Here is an 18,178-nt window from a genome sequence, read left to right on the forward strand (position 1 = left end):
CTGCTACATTATTTTGGAAGCAGTAAATTGCTTTTTTTTTCAGCTCTTGTAGCATTTGCATGGGGGTTGCCAACTGACAATACAAATTAATTAATAGCTTCTTCTATTTCTTCTATTTCACACTCTACTTAAATCTTCTTTTAAATTTTGACCTTTTGAAAGATACAAGTAGTTCTAAATTTGAAGCAAAGAAAACTGAAATTAAGGATCACCTTGTGAGTTTTCTCCCCTTTGGGCTTCACATATGCTAGGAGTGCTTCACGAGTTAGACATTCTAGTCAACAGTATTGGCAGATTTTCTGAGTAAGTATGTAAATGTCTAACAGAGACATGCTTTATACATTTAGTTATGCCTGGGTGGACAAGGCATGAGATAGCTCTGAAAGTGCTACTGAATTGTGTCTGTACAAAGGGCTTCTGCCATCTTCCCTCCTCACTCCTGTAGACATTCCTCATTCTGCCCTCCCATGGTGAGGGAGCCCTGGCTCACAGCATAGGACTGGGAAGCCACATTTGTACAGCCCGTACTGTGGTTACACAACACGATACCACATCCCGTTTCCTAAATAACTATTTAAAGGGTCATTAAAAGCCATGTTTTATTTGTACTACTATATTCAGGCTGAAGTAGGATCTGAGGGGGAAGAAAAGGCAGTGAAGACTCAATAATTTAATAAGGGATGGTCTTTCCAGACAGTTTCATTGCAAGGCTTCATGCAGAACTGCTTTTCCAAGGCTGAATTAGTTATCTGAAATCCAGATTAGTTATCTGAAATCAGTCTGGGTTTTTATAATTTAGCATGAAAACTTTGATAAATGTGGTTTTTGTAGAGAGGTAAGATGGGGCATCTAAATTATACAACAGAATGAACTACAGACTTAAAGAAAAGCAGACTGGAAAAGACCTCAAGACTTCATCTTGTGCATTCTGAAGCTCCAAAAGGGAATCAACAGTACCTCAGAAATGAAAAAGGATCTAATTTTCTTTATTGTTAATAAGATTTTCTTAATATTTAGCATAACCTTCAGTGTCATAGTTTGAACCCATCACTTTATCCACTACAGATAAAAAAAAATATATTCCCTCCTTACCTCGCTAGAGGTAACTTAGTAGATAGTAGTTTTTATGTGTTTAGTTGTCCTTGTGTTCTTTAAACTGAGTAACCCAAATTGTTTCAATCTATCTTTCTTGTGGCTTTTATTTTTTTCCCAAGACAGCTGACCATTTTCTCTGGTTTTCTCTGGACTCTTTCCAGTTGGTCTGCCTTCTCTTGGAACAGTTTTGCTTGGACAGGGACACAGTGCTACCGGTTGCTGTGTTAGACAGAAATATAATAGGAGGTATTCCTTAATGTACCAACCAAGTATACAATCAAACAGTTTCTCCTCCTAATATGCACTTTGCATTCTCGATATGATGAAATGCTACTTATTTGTGAGTAACTTGTGACAGACTGGTACCCTTCTTATTCCTTTTTTGGCAGAACGGCTGCCACATTTTATGAACTATTATTTCCCCTTAGGACCTGACACTTGTAAACACAAGTGCATTGCAACGTGTTTTCTCCTACAGATAATTTATCTTATTTGTCAAAAGCATTCTGATTTTAATGTATCATGCAATGGGTTTACTCTTCACATGGGCTTATTGTTATCTATGAGGTGGAAGGATTGTTGCTTTATCCAAATCATTAATGACCTGAACCGTTACTCGGCCCAGAATCTTACTGATTATGTTTTTTGAGTTTGATAGTGAATGATTAAAAACTAATCTTAGTCTGTGGTTTATGTGTTGGGTTTTTTTGCTTGGTTTGTTTTCCTTGTTCCCTACACCCAGGTAGTTTTTCACTCTTCTAGAAATAGTTTCACTTTTATATACTTTTGAAAATGTTGTAAGTCAATGCTATAATGTCAATAACATTACTAAAATTAAAACATATTATGTGACATACTGCTTCTCTATTTGTAAGACTTCTTGCCATGTTACAGAAATTAATAGCCAACATGCCAAAAAATACAAAGCAATGTAGCTCAGCTATCTCCAGCCTTTTATGAATAATCTATATTTTCATTTTTTCTAGGATTTTTCCAGAATTGATCTCTTCTTCATTTCTTGACTTTATAAAGATAAGCATTATGTTCACCACTTTACACATTTCTCACACAACTTCTGAGAGTTTTCAGACAAAGCTAACAGATCTGACCTTGCTTCTCTCCGTTGCCAACGTATCTTAACAGGCACTTCCTCATGCTCAGGTGCCGGTATGTAGAGCACTCATTTCACCTCTTTAGCAGCCTATGAAGGAGCCATCTGTATCGGTGCAGGAGTGTAGGTTCCTATATCAGTCCAGGGACACCTAGTGCATTGACAACAACTAGAGAGCTCTCCTAGAGGCATGCTGTAGTGGTATACTTGAGGATAATGTGAACTTCAGTGTATTCAAATTATTTTTGGTCCTGTTCTTTTCATATGTTACATAGATTCTTTCTTACTGAGTTTAGTTATTAATCATGTAATTACAGTTCTCTCTTTCATGAAGAATAATGGAAAATGCACATCAGCCTTCTGCAAGTGAACTATCACTAGGGTTTTTTTCCCTTCCAGATTTGTTTCTTGCGATCTCTTAATATCTATTGCTTTTTGCAGTTAAATTTGTGCTTTATCCCTTACAACTTTGTTTCAGCATCTAGTACTGTTCTTTTATGCTTGTCTGTAGGAGTTTGACCTGGATTCCACTTTCTGTACTTTTCCTTCTTGTGTTTCAGGTCACTGAGGACTGTGCTGCTTAGCCAAGCTGATCTCTGACTATACTTCCTATCCTCCTACTGTGTAGGATTGTTTGTGTTTGTACCCTAAACATAATTTCTTTAAGGAACTGCCAACTCTACTGAATTCCTTCTGATTTCGCCATGTTTCCCGTGAGAACTTACCTTCCAGTTCCCAGAGTTTATTGGAGTTGTCTTGTATGGAGTTCATTTGGTTTGAATTGACTTTGCCTCGTGTAGTCCATCTAAAAATAATGCATATTATCACAACATAATTACTCTCAACCAAGTTACCTCTGCCCTCATATTCCCGACCATCCCCTTTCTTGGTTGCTTAGCAGGCAGCCTCTTGGCAGGCTGCTCTTGGAGCACTTGGCAGGCTCTGACAGCTGCTGTAGACCCTGCGTGGGGAGTGGTTAAATGCTGCTCCTTATACCTAGAGACAGACGCAGCACACTGCTTTGCAATGTGCAACTGGAGATGCTCACCTAAACCTTCTCAGGAAAACACTGGCAACTTTTAGCTGGGCATTTAATCAAAACAGACACAAATACTAGGTATACAGAGTGTTTCAAATGCTCTCCTATGAAAGCATCTGTGTGGATACAGAAGCACTTTGCCCTGCCTTAAAGATCAGGTAAGGAGAACAAAAAATCTTCCCCCTAATTCCTTTCCATCTCTAGGCATAAAATCAAACTGACATGTCTTTCTGGACTGATCTTTCTTTGAATCTTTGCTATTTGTTTAGCATCACTCAGAGGCTTGGGAAATCTCCACTGTAGCTGTCTGATTGGTGAGTAAAATTGGATTGTTAGTGGCTTTTCATATCACCATGATTCTGTAAGTGTAGGCAAATCTCTGCAAAGAGAGATTTTTTTTCAGAGTTGGTTGGGGTTTTTATTTGTTTATATATTTAGAAATTGACATCAAATATTTTAAGGCATAAACTGAGACATTGTTTAGCTTTTGAAATCACACTGTGATGAAATGAATCTACAGAGGATTTTTTGGCAGCCTATTATTCACTGCTATGGCTTTCCTCAGTTAAGAAGTTGATGTTACAGGGATTCTGGTGCCTGAAATGAAATGTCAATGGCTTTCATTCACTTTCTGACTTTATTAAGGGTGGTATGCATCTCAACTCTTCTAATTTCAGTACAGTTTTCATCTACATAGGATTTTGTCAAATTTCAAGCAATTCAGCAAAAGTTTCTCAGGCTAGATATCTGCCTCAGGATATTTTTATAAACCCTTTAAGCAAAAATAGTTTATTGATTTTTATACAGGGAATCTGTGCTCTTTTTTCTTCTCTTAAATGATTCCAGCAACCTTTCCCCTAATAAGTTCATGGCAGATTTTGAGAAAAAGCATTTGAAAAATGAGGTTAAGAGATTCCTCTTTTACATTCTCAGTGGAACCTCTTCTTCACAGGAGAGTAAACCATCCATTTTAAAGAACAAGGCAAGCATGAGCAAGATTTCTAGGGAGAAATTGTTGGGGATTGCTGGCAAAATAAATTCAAGGGACAAAATCAGCAGGAAAATGTGCCTTGATGACTAGTGTGAAAATTGATGTGGGAGGGAAAGAAAAGGAAAATGTGTCAGTTTAGTTTGGGAGTAACTAAAATAACTGTAGAAGCTGAAATGTAGAGCCTGGAACTAGCTGAGAACAGAACAGAGAGTGAGAAGCAGTGGCGCTGTGTGGGAATCTTGGAAGTAGAAGGAGAGACAGTTCTGATGAGCTGGGCTTGGAAGTGTGGTTGTTGGAAGGGGGCTCTGAGGATGCCTGAGGAGACAAAGGGAGGAGTCTGGCAGGGGGAGCCAGCACAGAGCTGGCTTGTGCATGAGGAAGGCTGAACAGCAGAATCAGGGTGAAATCTGATGGGTGTTTGGGAAGCTGGAAAACAGGATTTGCTGGGCAAGCTGCCTGGGAACGATATGAGGAAGGCTTTTGGAGGTGAGAATTTGCTGGGGATTGGGTTAAAGTTTTGCCTGAGGAGTAGAAGCAGGGACTGGGAAAGATAGGGTCACACCTGGGATGGGGGCTAAGGGAAAAGCTCTGGTGCCCATGCAAATATGTGTTGAGCAGGAGTGTTGGAGTGCTGCTGGACAGTGGAGTGCAAAGAGGTGGGGTTATCAGGAGAGGAAGGACGACTCAGGGCAGGCCATGCTAATGGTGGGAGCAGGGGAAGCAGGGACAAGCTGTACTATGGACCATTTTTCTTCAGTGCCAGGAATGGCATCCCACATGGCCAAGTCTTACTGTTTTGTTGCTGCCAGCAGGTAAGACTGATGAGTTTGGGGCTTGTCACTGTTCATGCTGGGTTTGTTCAGAAGGTAGCAATCTGCTGCCACTATTGGTTATTCCATTAGAGTGAGTATCATAAGATGGGTCAAGGGAGCTGATTCACCACTGACAATGATTTTTATGCATATTGTTGATACTTCATGAATACATTTTCCTGTAGCTTTTCAACACCTGGTTTTTAAAGAAACAAGGTACTCCACACAGCTTGACATGTTGGGTTCACAGGATGAATAGATTCTTGAGACACTCAAGGGCTGTCCAGTAGGATCCCCACTATCTATGGCAGATGAAGGAAGGTGTGCAGTGAACCAGGCAAGTGTTTTTAGGAGAGTTCCTGTTCTTTGTCTGCTATGATAATCCCATGTGGTGTGGGGCACCCACCTTTTCAAGACTCATTGACTGTCCATTCTCCATTTTCTGAATACTTGAGCAGACTCTGGAAATCAGATTTGCAGATTTTCCAAGCATTTGTATCTGCAACTGAATCCACAACACTATTTTGAACTTAGAATGTACTGTAACGTCAAATGCTCTGAAATGTCAAGACTTTCATTTCAAGGCTGTTCTGCCAAAAGCCAGCAGACACTTCATTTTATGCTCTCTGTGATTTAACTTATCAGTTTAATCCTACTGTCTTCAAACTTCTTGATTTTTGATACTGCATGTGTCATAGTATGCTATAAAAACATGTTTCATAGAAACAGACTTTAAACATAACATTTCTGCTGAACAGCTTGCCCTGCAACACAGAGAGAGCAGAAGGGAAAGAAAGAAAGAAAGAATAGGCTTAGATTCATGTAGGAAGACAGAAAAAGGTATACACACCGTTTGTCAGTAAGTGTCAGGATATTTCAGGATTTCAGGGAAAGGTTATTTCTGTAAAAGAGCAGACACCAAATCACTGGTGTTAGGACTTGTACGTGATTTCTGTAAAGGAGTCTTTGAAGGAGTATAAAAAAAAAGAGTTGGGGGGGATGAGAGTAGAGGTATGATTTCAGACAAAATTAGTTTTGGATCCTGAAAATAAGGTTCAAAATCTAAACTAGAATGACAGGAGAAGCTGGAGGAGATAGGAGCGAAAAGGAAAACCATTTAAGCATAAACGCTTTGTATTCACTGGAGTGTAAAGAGGGAAAGAGAGGTCACAGATGTCATCAATTATGGTAAAGGGGTACTAGGGGTGGGGACACAAGGGTATAACAAAGTAAACAGCAAACAGGAGTTTGCCTGAGGGTGGTATGCTAAATAACCAAGACTTTTGCAAACAGTTTTGACTGTGCTGTTTGGTGTGCAATGGCAGGAATAAATGAACCAAGCTTGTACAGGGAGTTGAAAAGCAGGAGAGGACAAAGAGGATCTAGGTCTGAGACAAGGTGGGTAGACCTGAATGGTAAGGAAAACATTTGCTATTACTGACATTAACTGAGAAGAGAAACATGGGAGGGGACAGTAAGACATTTGTAAAGGCAGAGAGTTAGTTATACACATGACAAAGCAAATAGATTTTGTGAGACCCATCTCCTATTAAACAAGTGTGGTAGGAGATCATTCATTGCCACTCTGGCCAGGATGCATTGTTCTAAACTTTTCTTCTGTACTTCCTTTTTTCTTCTTTTTCCTTCTTTCCAAGTTTTTAGTCTTATCTGGATTCCCTAAAGGAATGTGGTGAAGTTAGTTCTCCTGTGATTGGTTTTACAGTGATTTAAATGGCAATTGACAAGTGCACAGAATTTTGAACTAAATGTTTAGATAAAAAGGCCCCACATCCCATTACCAGATGTCAGGCACCAAAAGCAGTAACACGGCACTGCCCAGTCCCCTGGGGCTGCCCTCCACTGCCCACAGCCCAGGACCCCATGCCATCCTCCTGAGGCCACCAGTCCCTGCCCCAGTGATGCTGCAGCAGAACTGGTCTCCAGCTTCCCAGGTTCCTGCCAAGCTGGGCCTACCCACGAGCTGGGTCTCCTCACTGAACCTATCTCTTCGTAGAAAATCAAAAGTCTGTGGCCTTTCTGGCTGCAGTTCCAGGAAGGAAAAGAGATACACGTTTGATCACATAGTATGGGCTGGGTTCCAGTGCAAGAGTGACTGCAGTCTCATTCCTTTTTAAATGCCTGTGGTAGTTTATTAGGTAATTAGTGTACTGCTTTCTATACTAATTTCTTTGAATTTATTCTTTTTCATCTTCACTGAATTATACTTTGTGTCTTCTTCAGACCAGTTCTCAACCTCCCTTTTCTATAACATTTTTAGAGCAAGCTACAGAACCTTTCTATTTCCTTGACCCTCAACTCTGCCACTTTTCCTTGGGTTCCTGCTTCCTGCCTCTCTCTGGGAGCTTTTCTGTCAGACTCACTGCTGCCTTTCCCCATGTACTCTTTTTTTTGTTTTTCTTTTCACTTTTGGTCCTTTTCATCCCCAAATTGGCTCTTCCTTTTACTTGCTCTTTTGTGGACTGGTTGGTAACAGTTTCAGCACACTGGCATCATAACAGTGTTGGCATCCCTGAAAGGGAAGACTTTTAGGAGAGATTTTAGATGAAAAATGTAATGGCTCTGTAGGTGCTGCATAAACTTCATACAAAAGCAGGGCCAGGAGAGGAGAAAGCAGGAGCTGTTTGTTTGTTATCAAGGGCTGGTGGTAACAGGGTTTGATGGATCAGAAAGTAAAGCTGAGCTTTTAATACTGCATGAGAAATGATAGATAATGAAAAACTTTGGAAGGTAAGACAAGGAGATGACATGGAATTAAGTAGAGAAGGAAAAGCTAAAAGGCAGGCATAAGAAGTGGTGCAATGAGAATAATAAGCAGATTAATGATGGCAGCAAGGAAGGTATCACTACAGTTGCTGAGACCAGAAAAAAAGTCTGATGCAGTAATGGAGGGCTGAAGTGATGACAGAACAAGAGTTTTAGGTTGTGCCTGCAATGGAAATTGTTGCTTCACACCCACCTCTGTGCTGTGAAGTGTGTTGTTCTGTAGGACACCCTTGTCAGCCTTTTCCTCAGGAGCTCCCAGCCTAGCCTGTATGTTGTCTCCCCACTGAGCTTCTACCCATTCCCACCTAACTCCACTCAACCCTTGCTGCAAATGAGATGATGTCAAATGCTCTCTCTTGTTGGCAAAATGACCCAGATCAGACACTTTTTCTAGCCCTTGGCTATCTGTAGCTTGTGTGCGTTTCCTAACCCATTACTGATTTTCCACATTATGGACAGGCCAGCCTGGCTGCTAAGGCTCCACTTTCTGGGGTCTTTCTTCCTCCTGTTCATCCATCACAAACTGTACAGAAGCAGGGGTGCTGCAGATTTGGTCGAACAAGGGTCTTGCTCTTGCAATTCGCTCTGATAGAACAGCACATGCAGAACTGCATCCAGAGCTTGGTTTTCCTGTCCAGGCTGTTCTTGGGGTCTTTTTATCCATCATCCCCCCCTCACCTTCTATGTGCCCATGCACATTTCAGTATGTATGTATTTTCAGGTGTCTTTTTGAAGGGATTAACAGGGCTTAAGTACAGAATGAGGTTCAGCAACTGAGAATGTTATCTGTTTTCAGAGATTTTTCCCTACCTTCCACTGAAGCCATACTGATACTTTCTTTTACTTCTGGCTTCAAATGTATCAGGAACACAAATAAGTATTGTTGTAATTTCATTCTTTTAGTCCGGAAAGTTCCACTTATCAAGTGGGTGCAGAGGATCACCCCACATGCTCAGCTCTGGCCAAGGTCTGTCTGTGAAAAACTAGCTTGAGACACACCTTTGTAAGTTTATTATCAGAAGACTTCAAATCATTATCAGCTGCTTAGTTTACTTGGTGCAAATAATATGCCAGTGTAACTGATATTAATGTGTTTTGGAACTATTCAAGTGCGTGTATATATATGTACACACGTGTGTGTACATGTGTTTCTGTACTTGGGTAATAGGTGCCACACAAAAAGACTTAACATTATTCAATATTTCCAGCTGTAGTACTTCTTATTGTTTATGAAAATACAAAAATATTTTTAAGTATTTGTTTGTTTGTTTGTTTTATTTCTTTAAATTCTGAAAAAAAATTTAATTGCAATGGTTCAATACTTCCAGGAGAAGGATTAGGGAATACTATATTATGAATCATTGTTTCAGCAGTTCAAGGACAGAACAGTGTACAAGTGATACCTGCGCAAAGCAATGCAACCTATTCCTTTGGTGCCTGTTCTAGAAATAAATCTGCATGGCAGGAGGAAGATCTTCAGTCTGAGTGTGATGTGTTAGGTCATGTACTCATGCGACTCTCATTAAAACATCTTTGACTGAATATTTCCTAATTGAAAGAGTGCCAAAGATTTTCTATCAGACCTTGTTTTGGTCAGGGGAAAGGAACTCATTATGAACCCAAAGCTGGTGGTTGGATAAGTGTGAGTGGTTGTGGTGTAGCTACACGTGCTCAGTTAAAGTCCAGACGGCTATCAGACATAAGGGAAGATTGCAGAAGGTCTAGTATCACAAAATGTAAAGCAAGCATGGGACAAATGAACCAAAAAAATGCAATTTTACAGAAAAAAAATCCAATAAGTCCAACGTATGACAATTTTGTGACACCCCTGAAAAAGTACAATACAGAGATAGAGAGCTGTTCTGGATCAAATTGTCCTGCCTACCATGCAGGTTAAAAGCAGACAAATGTCAGAAATTTCTTGAAGTAAATAGAAGGATGAGAAGAACATTTTATGGTCAGCGAACTTAACAACAAAGATAATAACAACATGATAAAATATTCTTGTTTTTGTAACTTTCAGTGTGTTTATCAGGAAGAAAAGAATCTTTAAAACGGAATAGTAGAGGACCATGGTAGAATTATCAGCAGTGCAAAGAAGGCTTGAATTCAGTAAATATTTTTAATTTTATGAGGGCTTCAGGCCTTTTTGCCATTTTGCATGCAAAATGAGATGATTTGCATGAGATGATTCGCATTGCTTTCTCCAATAATCTATTCCCTATTTGCTACCACTCTTGCCTTGGATAATTGTTCTGGTTGTTCCCATAGAGAAACTTTGGATTATGTTATAGGAAACAGATGTCACCAGACTGACTAATTATTTTTGCTAAGCTTTTGTTGATTAAGGCAATAGTGTTGATGTTGCGGATTTAGAACTCTATAAAGAACTTGACATGTTTTGGCTAAGAAACTAGAAAGACATCAAATCAGCTGGACACACACTGAAGATGTTAAACACTAATTAACTGACAGGCCTCAAAAAATCTCATCACTTGATAGCAATCCTTCTGAAAGACTCCTGCAAGAAAGTAGTCTATGAGGATAATTCTTGCTGCCTGGTTTACTCTTTTGTATTGACCATAAAAGTCATAAAATGATTTCTCACTTAACCTGCAGAATACAGTAAGACATGCAGAAATTGAAAATATCAAGCCATAGCTATGTATAGTTGATTTATAATGATGTGATCTGAAGAGCAAGGAAAAAACAACTGTGCAGTGTAAGGCTGTTATCTGGAAGATTTTATGCTTCATTAAAATTTTTAAAAAAATTTAAAAGTCCACCTTCTTCTACCCCCCCACCCCCTACTATATACGACAAGAACAAAGCAGATTAATGCCTTATATTTAATTTTTAGGATCTTCTTTCTGTGAATATGTGAGATCCAGAGACATTTAGATCCCTGTCTCCCTTTTTCCTGTTTTGTTACTTTTCAGTAGAAGAGGTTTTTGCTTTTTCTTTTCATGAGTCTTAGGATACTGTCTTTCTATCTTACCTGGGAGAGCCCATAGTGCTGCCCTTTAGTTACAGCAGAAATAGTCTAGTATGGACCTGTGGTGTTAATAGATTCACCACTCCTTTACTGAGGAATGCCTTGTAGTTACCTAAAATCACACTTAATTCAAGGTAGGATAAGGGAAAATGCAAAGAGAAGTATTAACTCATAACATCTTAAATAGCAAAACAATTACACGTACTTGGAAAAGCCATAATAAATATAAGGAAAAATTCATCTGATTTACTGACACTGACACCTACTGACAAAGATGATTTTCATTTTGGATTTTTTTCCCTCCTTTTTAATTTCCAGGTGACTTGTCCCTCATTGACAAAATGGCTCTCAGAATTTTCTTTCCTCCTCTTCATTAGGTGATTTCATCACTGGAAACTTTGCATTACACAGAATTCTGTACTGGGGTCTCACGTCTGAAAACATTTTCCAAAGAAGGCTTTGGACTTCACCTTAAGGTAGCTTTGTGTCGTGTTGACCTCATTTGTTGAGGGTAGTGTTAACTCTTAATACCACTCTCCTGTGTAAAGTTTTCCAAGGAGTCCAGAAAGATTTCACCTGCCATCTTGCAGCTTGTTCTATCCCTCCTTATGGTCAGATTGTTCTCCTGAATTTAATTAAAGATTCTTTTGCTTCCACAAGTATGCATAAATCTTAGAAGAGGAGGTATCTCCTGCATTTAACTAGCCCCTAAACAGCTTCATTCCCCCAAGGAAGCAAGCCCTTCTACTTCCCTGTGGTGACTCATCGACATGTTTCCACATGAAATATGTCTTGTAGCAGACCTTTTTCTCTAGTGGTAGTGTAATTAGTAAATATGCATGATACAAATATCTAAATAGGGTAAAATCCATCTAGTTTATTCTCTGGTTCCTGAGACAGGTATGATAACATTACTTCTCTGAAGTGACAGCATTTAAAATGAATGAAGCCCATTATCCTTCTCCGTAGCATACTCTAACAAGGAGTCCTTGTACAGAATTATTTAGAGTTATGTTGATTTTAATTGCTACACAGTGTGAAGTTGCATCATCAACCTGCTTCTTAAAAAGAATAAAAAGGAAACGCTCAGTCTTGGCTCTCATGAGATCAATGAGCAACTTGACTGACTTTAGCTTGCCTTGAAAACAGCTTCTGATGCATTAGGACTCAAGGATCATATCATGAAATGTGAATTGATGTACAGTGAAGAAAAGGTTAAAGGCAGATCTTCCTGTAACCTTTCTTGTAGCCTTTACAACAATCTCATACAACCAAGAAAATGAAAAAGTATAGGCTAAATGCCATTGTGTCTAAAAATACTGCATTAATTTGAATGAGTATTGTAACATTTTATTGTAAATACAAGTAGATTTTTAATGAACAGTGTCCCTCTCCATTCCCCAGGTCATACCTACGCTAAGAGAGAATTGTCAGTAATGCTGTTAACTCTATGAGTCTGCAGATATTATGGTAAAAGTGTGTGATATCAAAATCATGTATCAGCTCTGAAAGGAGGAACCCTTGTGCTCAAGTACAGTTTCAGCAATGTAACTGGTGCTGCTTCTACTGTCGTCACAGAACACACCAGAAACCAGTTTCTATTATGGCAGTTGGGGTTTATATACATCCACACAATGGGTGGCACACAACCAACTCCCAAAATGGTCCTATTGTACCTTATAAAAACAAAAAAAAATTTGAAACACAAAAAGAGAATTTACATCCTCAAGGAATCCAGGCAATGATGTGTTTATTGCCAGCAGGTTCAGAGTGAAAACCTGAGAAGTGGGGAGACAGTGCTGCTTGACTCTTTTGATTGTGCAGATTTATGGAACAGAAAGAGAATGTAATGTTTGCCAGTAGTTATTGTTTTGCACTTAATTTTGCAACTTCCAATAAAAGCATGCTGATGAAAAGCTCTCTACTGAGGGAAACAGAGTAAGATTGCACAGAGCATTTAGATAAGTCTCTCTTCATGAAGTGCAAGGAGACAATGAGTGAGCACAAGAGAGAAAATGTGTTGGACTGCCTTCTTTCCTTTTATCTGGTAACACGGAACAACTCCTTTTCTGTTGTTTTCTCTGCCACTTCTATGCATTTCCTGTCACACTGAACCATTCTGAGGCTCTTCTGCCGCAGCAGCAATGGCAGAAAACATATATACCATGCAGTCTCTTTGGAGAGGGAGAATGGGAGAATTCAAGTTAGTGGTGTGGATTCTCTGCTGGAATAGGGAATTTTCTCCTGCAGTGATTTATTTGTTGAAAGTGGAAAGCTTCAGGGCAATAAATGGAAAGACATTAATCCTGAATGTGTCATGGTCTTTGTGGATACACCTGTTACAGGTTATGAAGATCCTTGTGTTCCCAGATTTTAAAGGTTATAAAAAAAAAAATACAAGGTTGTAATCCTAAATGAAGTTATTGTTCCCCAGCAGCTTTAAAAGATGAGGGAGGAGTATTTGCTCGTAAGCAGTTCATTGTTCTGAAAAAGAAGGAATTTTGGAATACTTCTAAATACATATTATCTATTTGGTTTAACAATATAATTGTGGTGAGTCTTTTCCATAAGAGAATTTTTATTTATTAGCAAAGCCTATTTTTATTGGGCTTGAAAGGTCTTTCTGCTGTCCTAATTTCTGTAGGAGATTTACATGTTATCTTTGTTATATCAGTCATACAAAATCTAACCCAAATTATTTTTCCTTATTGACAGAAAGACAGATTTCCACTGTAGAGACTACATCATTTTCCTTCCTGTGAGAATAACATGAACCAGAAGATGTTAGCTTTCCTTGTCCCAAATTTTTTATTTGGGATATTTCTTTTCGGGTTTTTCTGTAAGAGACAAAAAAACCCAACAGGTGAGTAAAGAAATTACCAACAAGATTTAATGTTTCATAGAACGAGTGACACCTTTTCCAAACGCATTAGAAAGTAACTATGGAGCCCAAGACACCAACAATACTGTGAAAATATGCAAGGTCTTGTCACTGTGGCAGATATCTCAGCAATATATGGGAGGAGAGCACTACAAAAACATGATGGTGGAACATCAAACTTCCTTAGACTAATAGTGCTAACACACTGAAAGTTTTCATTTCAATAAATGTTTCACTAGGGAGGGTAGTTTATTGCATGTTTGCCACAGTCTAGTCTGGTTACAGTAAAAAAAATTGATTTTAGCATCTTCATTAGATTTTGTATGCAGGGTGATAGGTCGAGTACTATGATTGTCACAGATAAATAGATTTATACAAGCCTATTTCACTGAAATGATTTAAATTTCTTCCTTGTCACAGGTGTTATTCCTGATCCTACTAAAAATTGGCTGGCCATTCAAAATGGTCGGAAAAACACACTGGATTTTGTCTGCCTGAAGAATAACCTTAATAGACCAAGAAGAAAATTGGATTCTGGTCTTGCAAACCAGCTCTTCGTGGAGCACAAGCATAAATTTATCTACTGTGAGGTGCCCAAGGTAGGCTGCTCCAACTGGAAGAGAACTATTTTTGTTCTTCAATCAGACTTGAATGCAAAAGCTGCTGAAATTAAGCATGACAACATCCACCATACCGCACTGATCAAAAGGCTGGTGTCTTACCCTCCTGCCTTACAAAAGGAATTTCTAAGCAATTACACCAAAGTGATGTTCACCAGACATCCATTGGAACGGCTGGTTTCAGCTTACAGAGACAAACTCCTGCACTCTGAACAGTACTACAGTACCACAATTGCTAATGAGATTAGGGCAATGTTCAGGAAAAATCAAAATTCTTCTGAAAAAGTGAGTTTCCAGGAGTTTGTCAACTTCATTTTGGCAAAACCACCACAAAATCTTGACATTCACTGGAAACCAATGTTTCTGCTCTGTGATCCTTGCAACATTCACTATGATATTTTGGGTAAGTATGAAACTCTTGGGTTGGACTCTGAGCATGTTCTGAAGGCCATTGGTGCACCAGAGAGCCTGCAGTATCCCAGCTTGAAGAGATACGGCTCAGAGAAACGAACTGACCGTGATATCACCTTGGAGTACCTCAGACAATTGACCTCACAACAAATTGAGAAGATAAAAAAATTGTATGAAATGGATTTTTTTTTGTTCAACTATACTATGAAATATGAGGATTCTTTTTCCCTGAATGACTAATATAGGTTAAACAAAGAACAGTTTCCTTTGTATAAAATGGGCAGAACTTGTCCTCCCAGGTGCTTGATAGGCGGGTTGGCGACTGCTGCTGAGATCATCCTGGAGTTTGATGGTTTATCGTCCTAAGCACTCTTACAAAAAATCCCTGCCATGACCTCTTGTACCATGCAGACCATTACCTATTAAAATTATTGTCTTCCTGTTGGTCTTTAATAGCTTACTTATGTTTCATGAAAACTGTTCATAAATGATAGATTTTGGTCCATTGGTAAGAGACATGGGAAGGATGAAGAATGTTGTCTTTCACAATTAATATTTTAAAACACTCTTCTAATGTCATTTTTTAGTTAGAAAAAGATATAAGAAGCAATAAATGATCTGCTTGAGAGTTAAGCCACTCTGTCTGCAAGAGCCTTGATCATGAATACTGTAGGAAAGGAGTAAATACCTTCAGATGCTTGAAGCTGCATTACAAAGAACTTAATGCCAGAATATCTTCCTCTCTAGCAGTGCTCCCATCACAGCCCATCAGCCTTATCCCTCAAGCAGCACAGCTGTCAGCATTCAGGCAAAGTTTCCATTACAGCTCTTAAGAATCTTCTGATGAGCACACCTGGTATTCTTGGTGACTTTACAAAGTCTTTTCACCACTTTTGTAAGCATTAGGGTCTGATTTTAGCAGAAGCTCTGAAAAATGCATTGGTTCTTTTTGAGAGAAGTAGTTAGAGGTACCTTCTAAAGTGTACAACTTGGTTGGTGCATGATCTAAAATCTCTGTGGAAAAGTACCTCTTATTTATTCTCCAAAAGTCCTTAACACACAGTCAAAGGACGGGCCAGTCAGCACAGTGGGGACAATGTTTGGGCTTTCCTATCTGTTCTGTTGGAATCCACAATCCCCTGGACTTACCTGAGCATGGCACTTGGGAGGAGCTGGGTAACCTTGGATAATACTTTTCTTCTACCTATTGCTTTCTCAACTTACAGGAGAATGAGTGCAAATAAATTGTGGATTTATGGTGGGGGAAACAATGAAACATGTGGGAGAAGCAACTCAAACCATTACTCCTTCCTAGGTGACCTTGGTTTTAGATCACTGAGGGGGTCTATAACTGCTATTATATTAAGCATGAGATTTGTCCCCTTTAAAAAAAAAATCTATTGTCTAGTCACATTCAAATATTAATTTGTGATCATTTTAATTGTAACAAGTTTTAGCAACTAATTGTAATCCTCTAGGGGATGTCAATCTCTCATCAGCTAACTTGAAAATCTCTCAAATGCACTTAGTTCCTCTCAGCTAAATCAGCGAATGTATAAAGGCTGGCAGGCTAGTCTTGGACCCAAAGTTGGTTCTCAGCTTCTCATCACACAGAAAAGGACAGATACAAAATAAGTTAATCACAGAGTAGCCACCAATTTGTACAGCCCTTTCTGCCAGCAGCATGGCCAAGGGAGAGGGAAAAGGAGACTGAAAAACTGACACAATGGGATCTAAGTTATGAGGGTTTGGAGGAGCCCTCCCAGCGCAGGAAGTGGGTTGCAGGAATTATCTGCTCCAGTGGGAAGGTGCAGTGATATACGACATCAGTTGGAGAGAGTGATCAGGCCACAGTGACAGGAGAAGGCCCAGAAAGAAGTGCTCTCCATCCCCTTTGACAGCAGATTGTACACAAGCCAGGACTAGCATTGCATACATGTGGCAGGTCTTGCCTGGCTGACTATTTCATAAATGGGGCAGCTTTGGCACAAGGAGAGATACAAAGTGAGAAGACCAAGCAAAACAATTCAGAACAAAAAAGGTTATGATTTTCTGCAGAATGATTCATATGCTGGATCTTACTCTCTCCACCACCACGTTTGGTGTCCCCATAACCCTACTAATCCCTAACAGTGGATTGTTCATGCTGCCCTGGCAACCCTGTAGTTCATGTAGGTTTTTCTTTTTCTTTACTTGTTAGCTTTTTTAGTCAGAGGAAGCTGGAAACTACTTCCATCAGTGTTAAGGCTATGCAGAAGGATGCAGTCTTTCTCTTTTTCCTGAATAAGAACTACATGCTTCTCCTACATTCTTTGACAGATCATGCAGAGGTAGAGGGGAATAAGATTTGCTTCATAACTCACTTCTATATGAGCAGATCCCTCCAGAGCTATGTCTGAAGCTGTAAGTATATCTAAAAATACATGAGTACTCTGGCACCCTCATCCAGCCTAAGAAAGCTCTGAAGAAATGATACTGACAGAGTTTGATAAGTGTCTTTGCTAGCAGCATGCAGTGTTAACGCCCCCCTCCAGTTTCTTGCTGTTAGATGTGAGTGGCTTTCTATTCTTATTTCCTCTTTCACAGAGGTTCACATATCATTCCCACAGTGGTGGCAGAAAACTGATGGCTTATTCATTCATCACAAGCACTACTCAATAGCAGAAGGGTATCTACTAAAGCAGAAAAATCTCTGTAAATATTCACAGCAGACTTTGAGTTTTGCCATTTGCCTATGCCCCTATTTACAGTGAACTGTAAGCAGCATGTTGCCTCAGATTACTGGCTGCTGCTGTAATGCTGTTTAGCTGGTGTGGGACTGACCAAAAAAAAAAAGCTGCAGAGGACATGTGTGGGCATCTGTACCCATATAACACTGGGTTTTGACACACCATCATACAAGAATGGCCTAAATTATGGATTACCAATAGTAATAAAATGAGAATAATGGGATGGAAAAGAGAATAACCTGTTGGAAAACAGAAAAAAAAATCATTCTTGATATTGTAATATAATGAAGGCTCTGGACATTGTCTTAAACAGCCCACAGGAACTGCAAGACACCTGTAAACTTTATGATGAGAATTAAAACACAACTGTCTCTTCATGGCCTGGAAGAGAAGTATCCTGTACTGTCTTCCCTAGAAGTGCAACATCCAGAACAAGGCTGTAAGCTGAGCTACGCTCCCTCCTGACTTTTGCCCAGAGAATAACCCTCAGTGGAGCTTCTTTCCTTTGAATGGTAACCCTTAGTGATGTTCTCCTGGGAGGAAAATGGATTCTTGCGGTTGGGAGCAAGGGTGGAGGCAGTGTGTTGAGGCTCAGGCCCTGGGGAGAATTTGAATGGGGAGGGAGTGTCATAATTCATCTTCTGATTTATTGTTATATGCCTGTGATATGATCATTGAAATGCTCATTTGTGATTATCTTAATAAACTGT

General features: G+C 39.4%; 1 protein-coding gene across 2 annotated transcripts; it reads left to right on the top strand.

Annotated features, from left to right (window-relative positions):
• The first annotated feature begins 6,308 nt into the window (after positions 1 to 6,308).
• On the top strand, positions 6,309 to 18,178 carry LOC136292403 (carbohydrate sulfotransferase 9-like). Of its 2 annotated transcripts, XM_066188074.1 has the most exons (4): positions 6,309 to 6,446; positions 11,205 to 11,303; positions 13,543 to 13,690; positions 14,129 to 18,178. In XM_066188074.1, the coding sequence occupies exons 3-4, from the start codon at positions 13,597 to 13,599 to the stop codon at positions 14,977 to 14,979; spliced, it is 945 nt and encodes a 314-aa protein (XP_066044171.1). In that variant the 5' UTR covers positions 6,309 to 6,446; positions 11,205 to 11,303; positions 13,543 to 13,596; the 3' UTR covers positions 14,980 to 18,178. The 2 variants fall into 2 exon arrangements, with proteins under 2 accessions (XP_066044171.1, XP_066044170.1); XM_066188073.1 differs by lacking the exon at positions 11,205 to 11,303.

The sequence above is a fragment of the Chamaea fasciata genome, unplaced genomic scaffold (assembly GCF_029207755.1).
Source record: "Chamaea fasciata isolate MVZ Bird 193981 ecotype frontalis unplaced genomic scaffold, bChaFas1.0.hap1 SCAF_7, whole genome shotgun sequence".
In the NCBI taxonomy this organism is placed as follows: Eukaryota; Metazoa; Chordata; class Aves; order Passeriformes; family Sylviidae; genus Chamaea; species Chamaea fasciata.

Coding starts and splice junctions, on each gene's coding strand:
- LOC136292403 (XM_066188074.1), top strand. CDS start 13,597: ATGAACCAGAAGATGTTAGCTTTCCTTGTCCCAAATTTTTTATTTGGG. Junction 13,691..14,128: donor GAGACAAAAAAACCCAACAG/GTGAGTAAAGAA, acceptor TCCTTGTCACAG/GTGTTATTCCTGATCCTACT.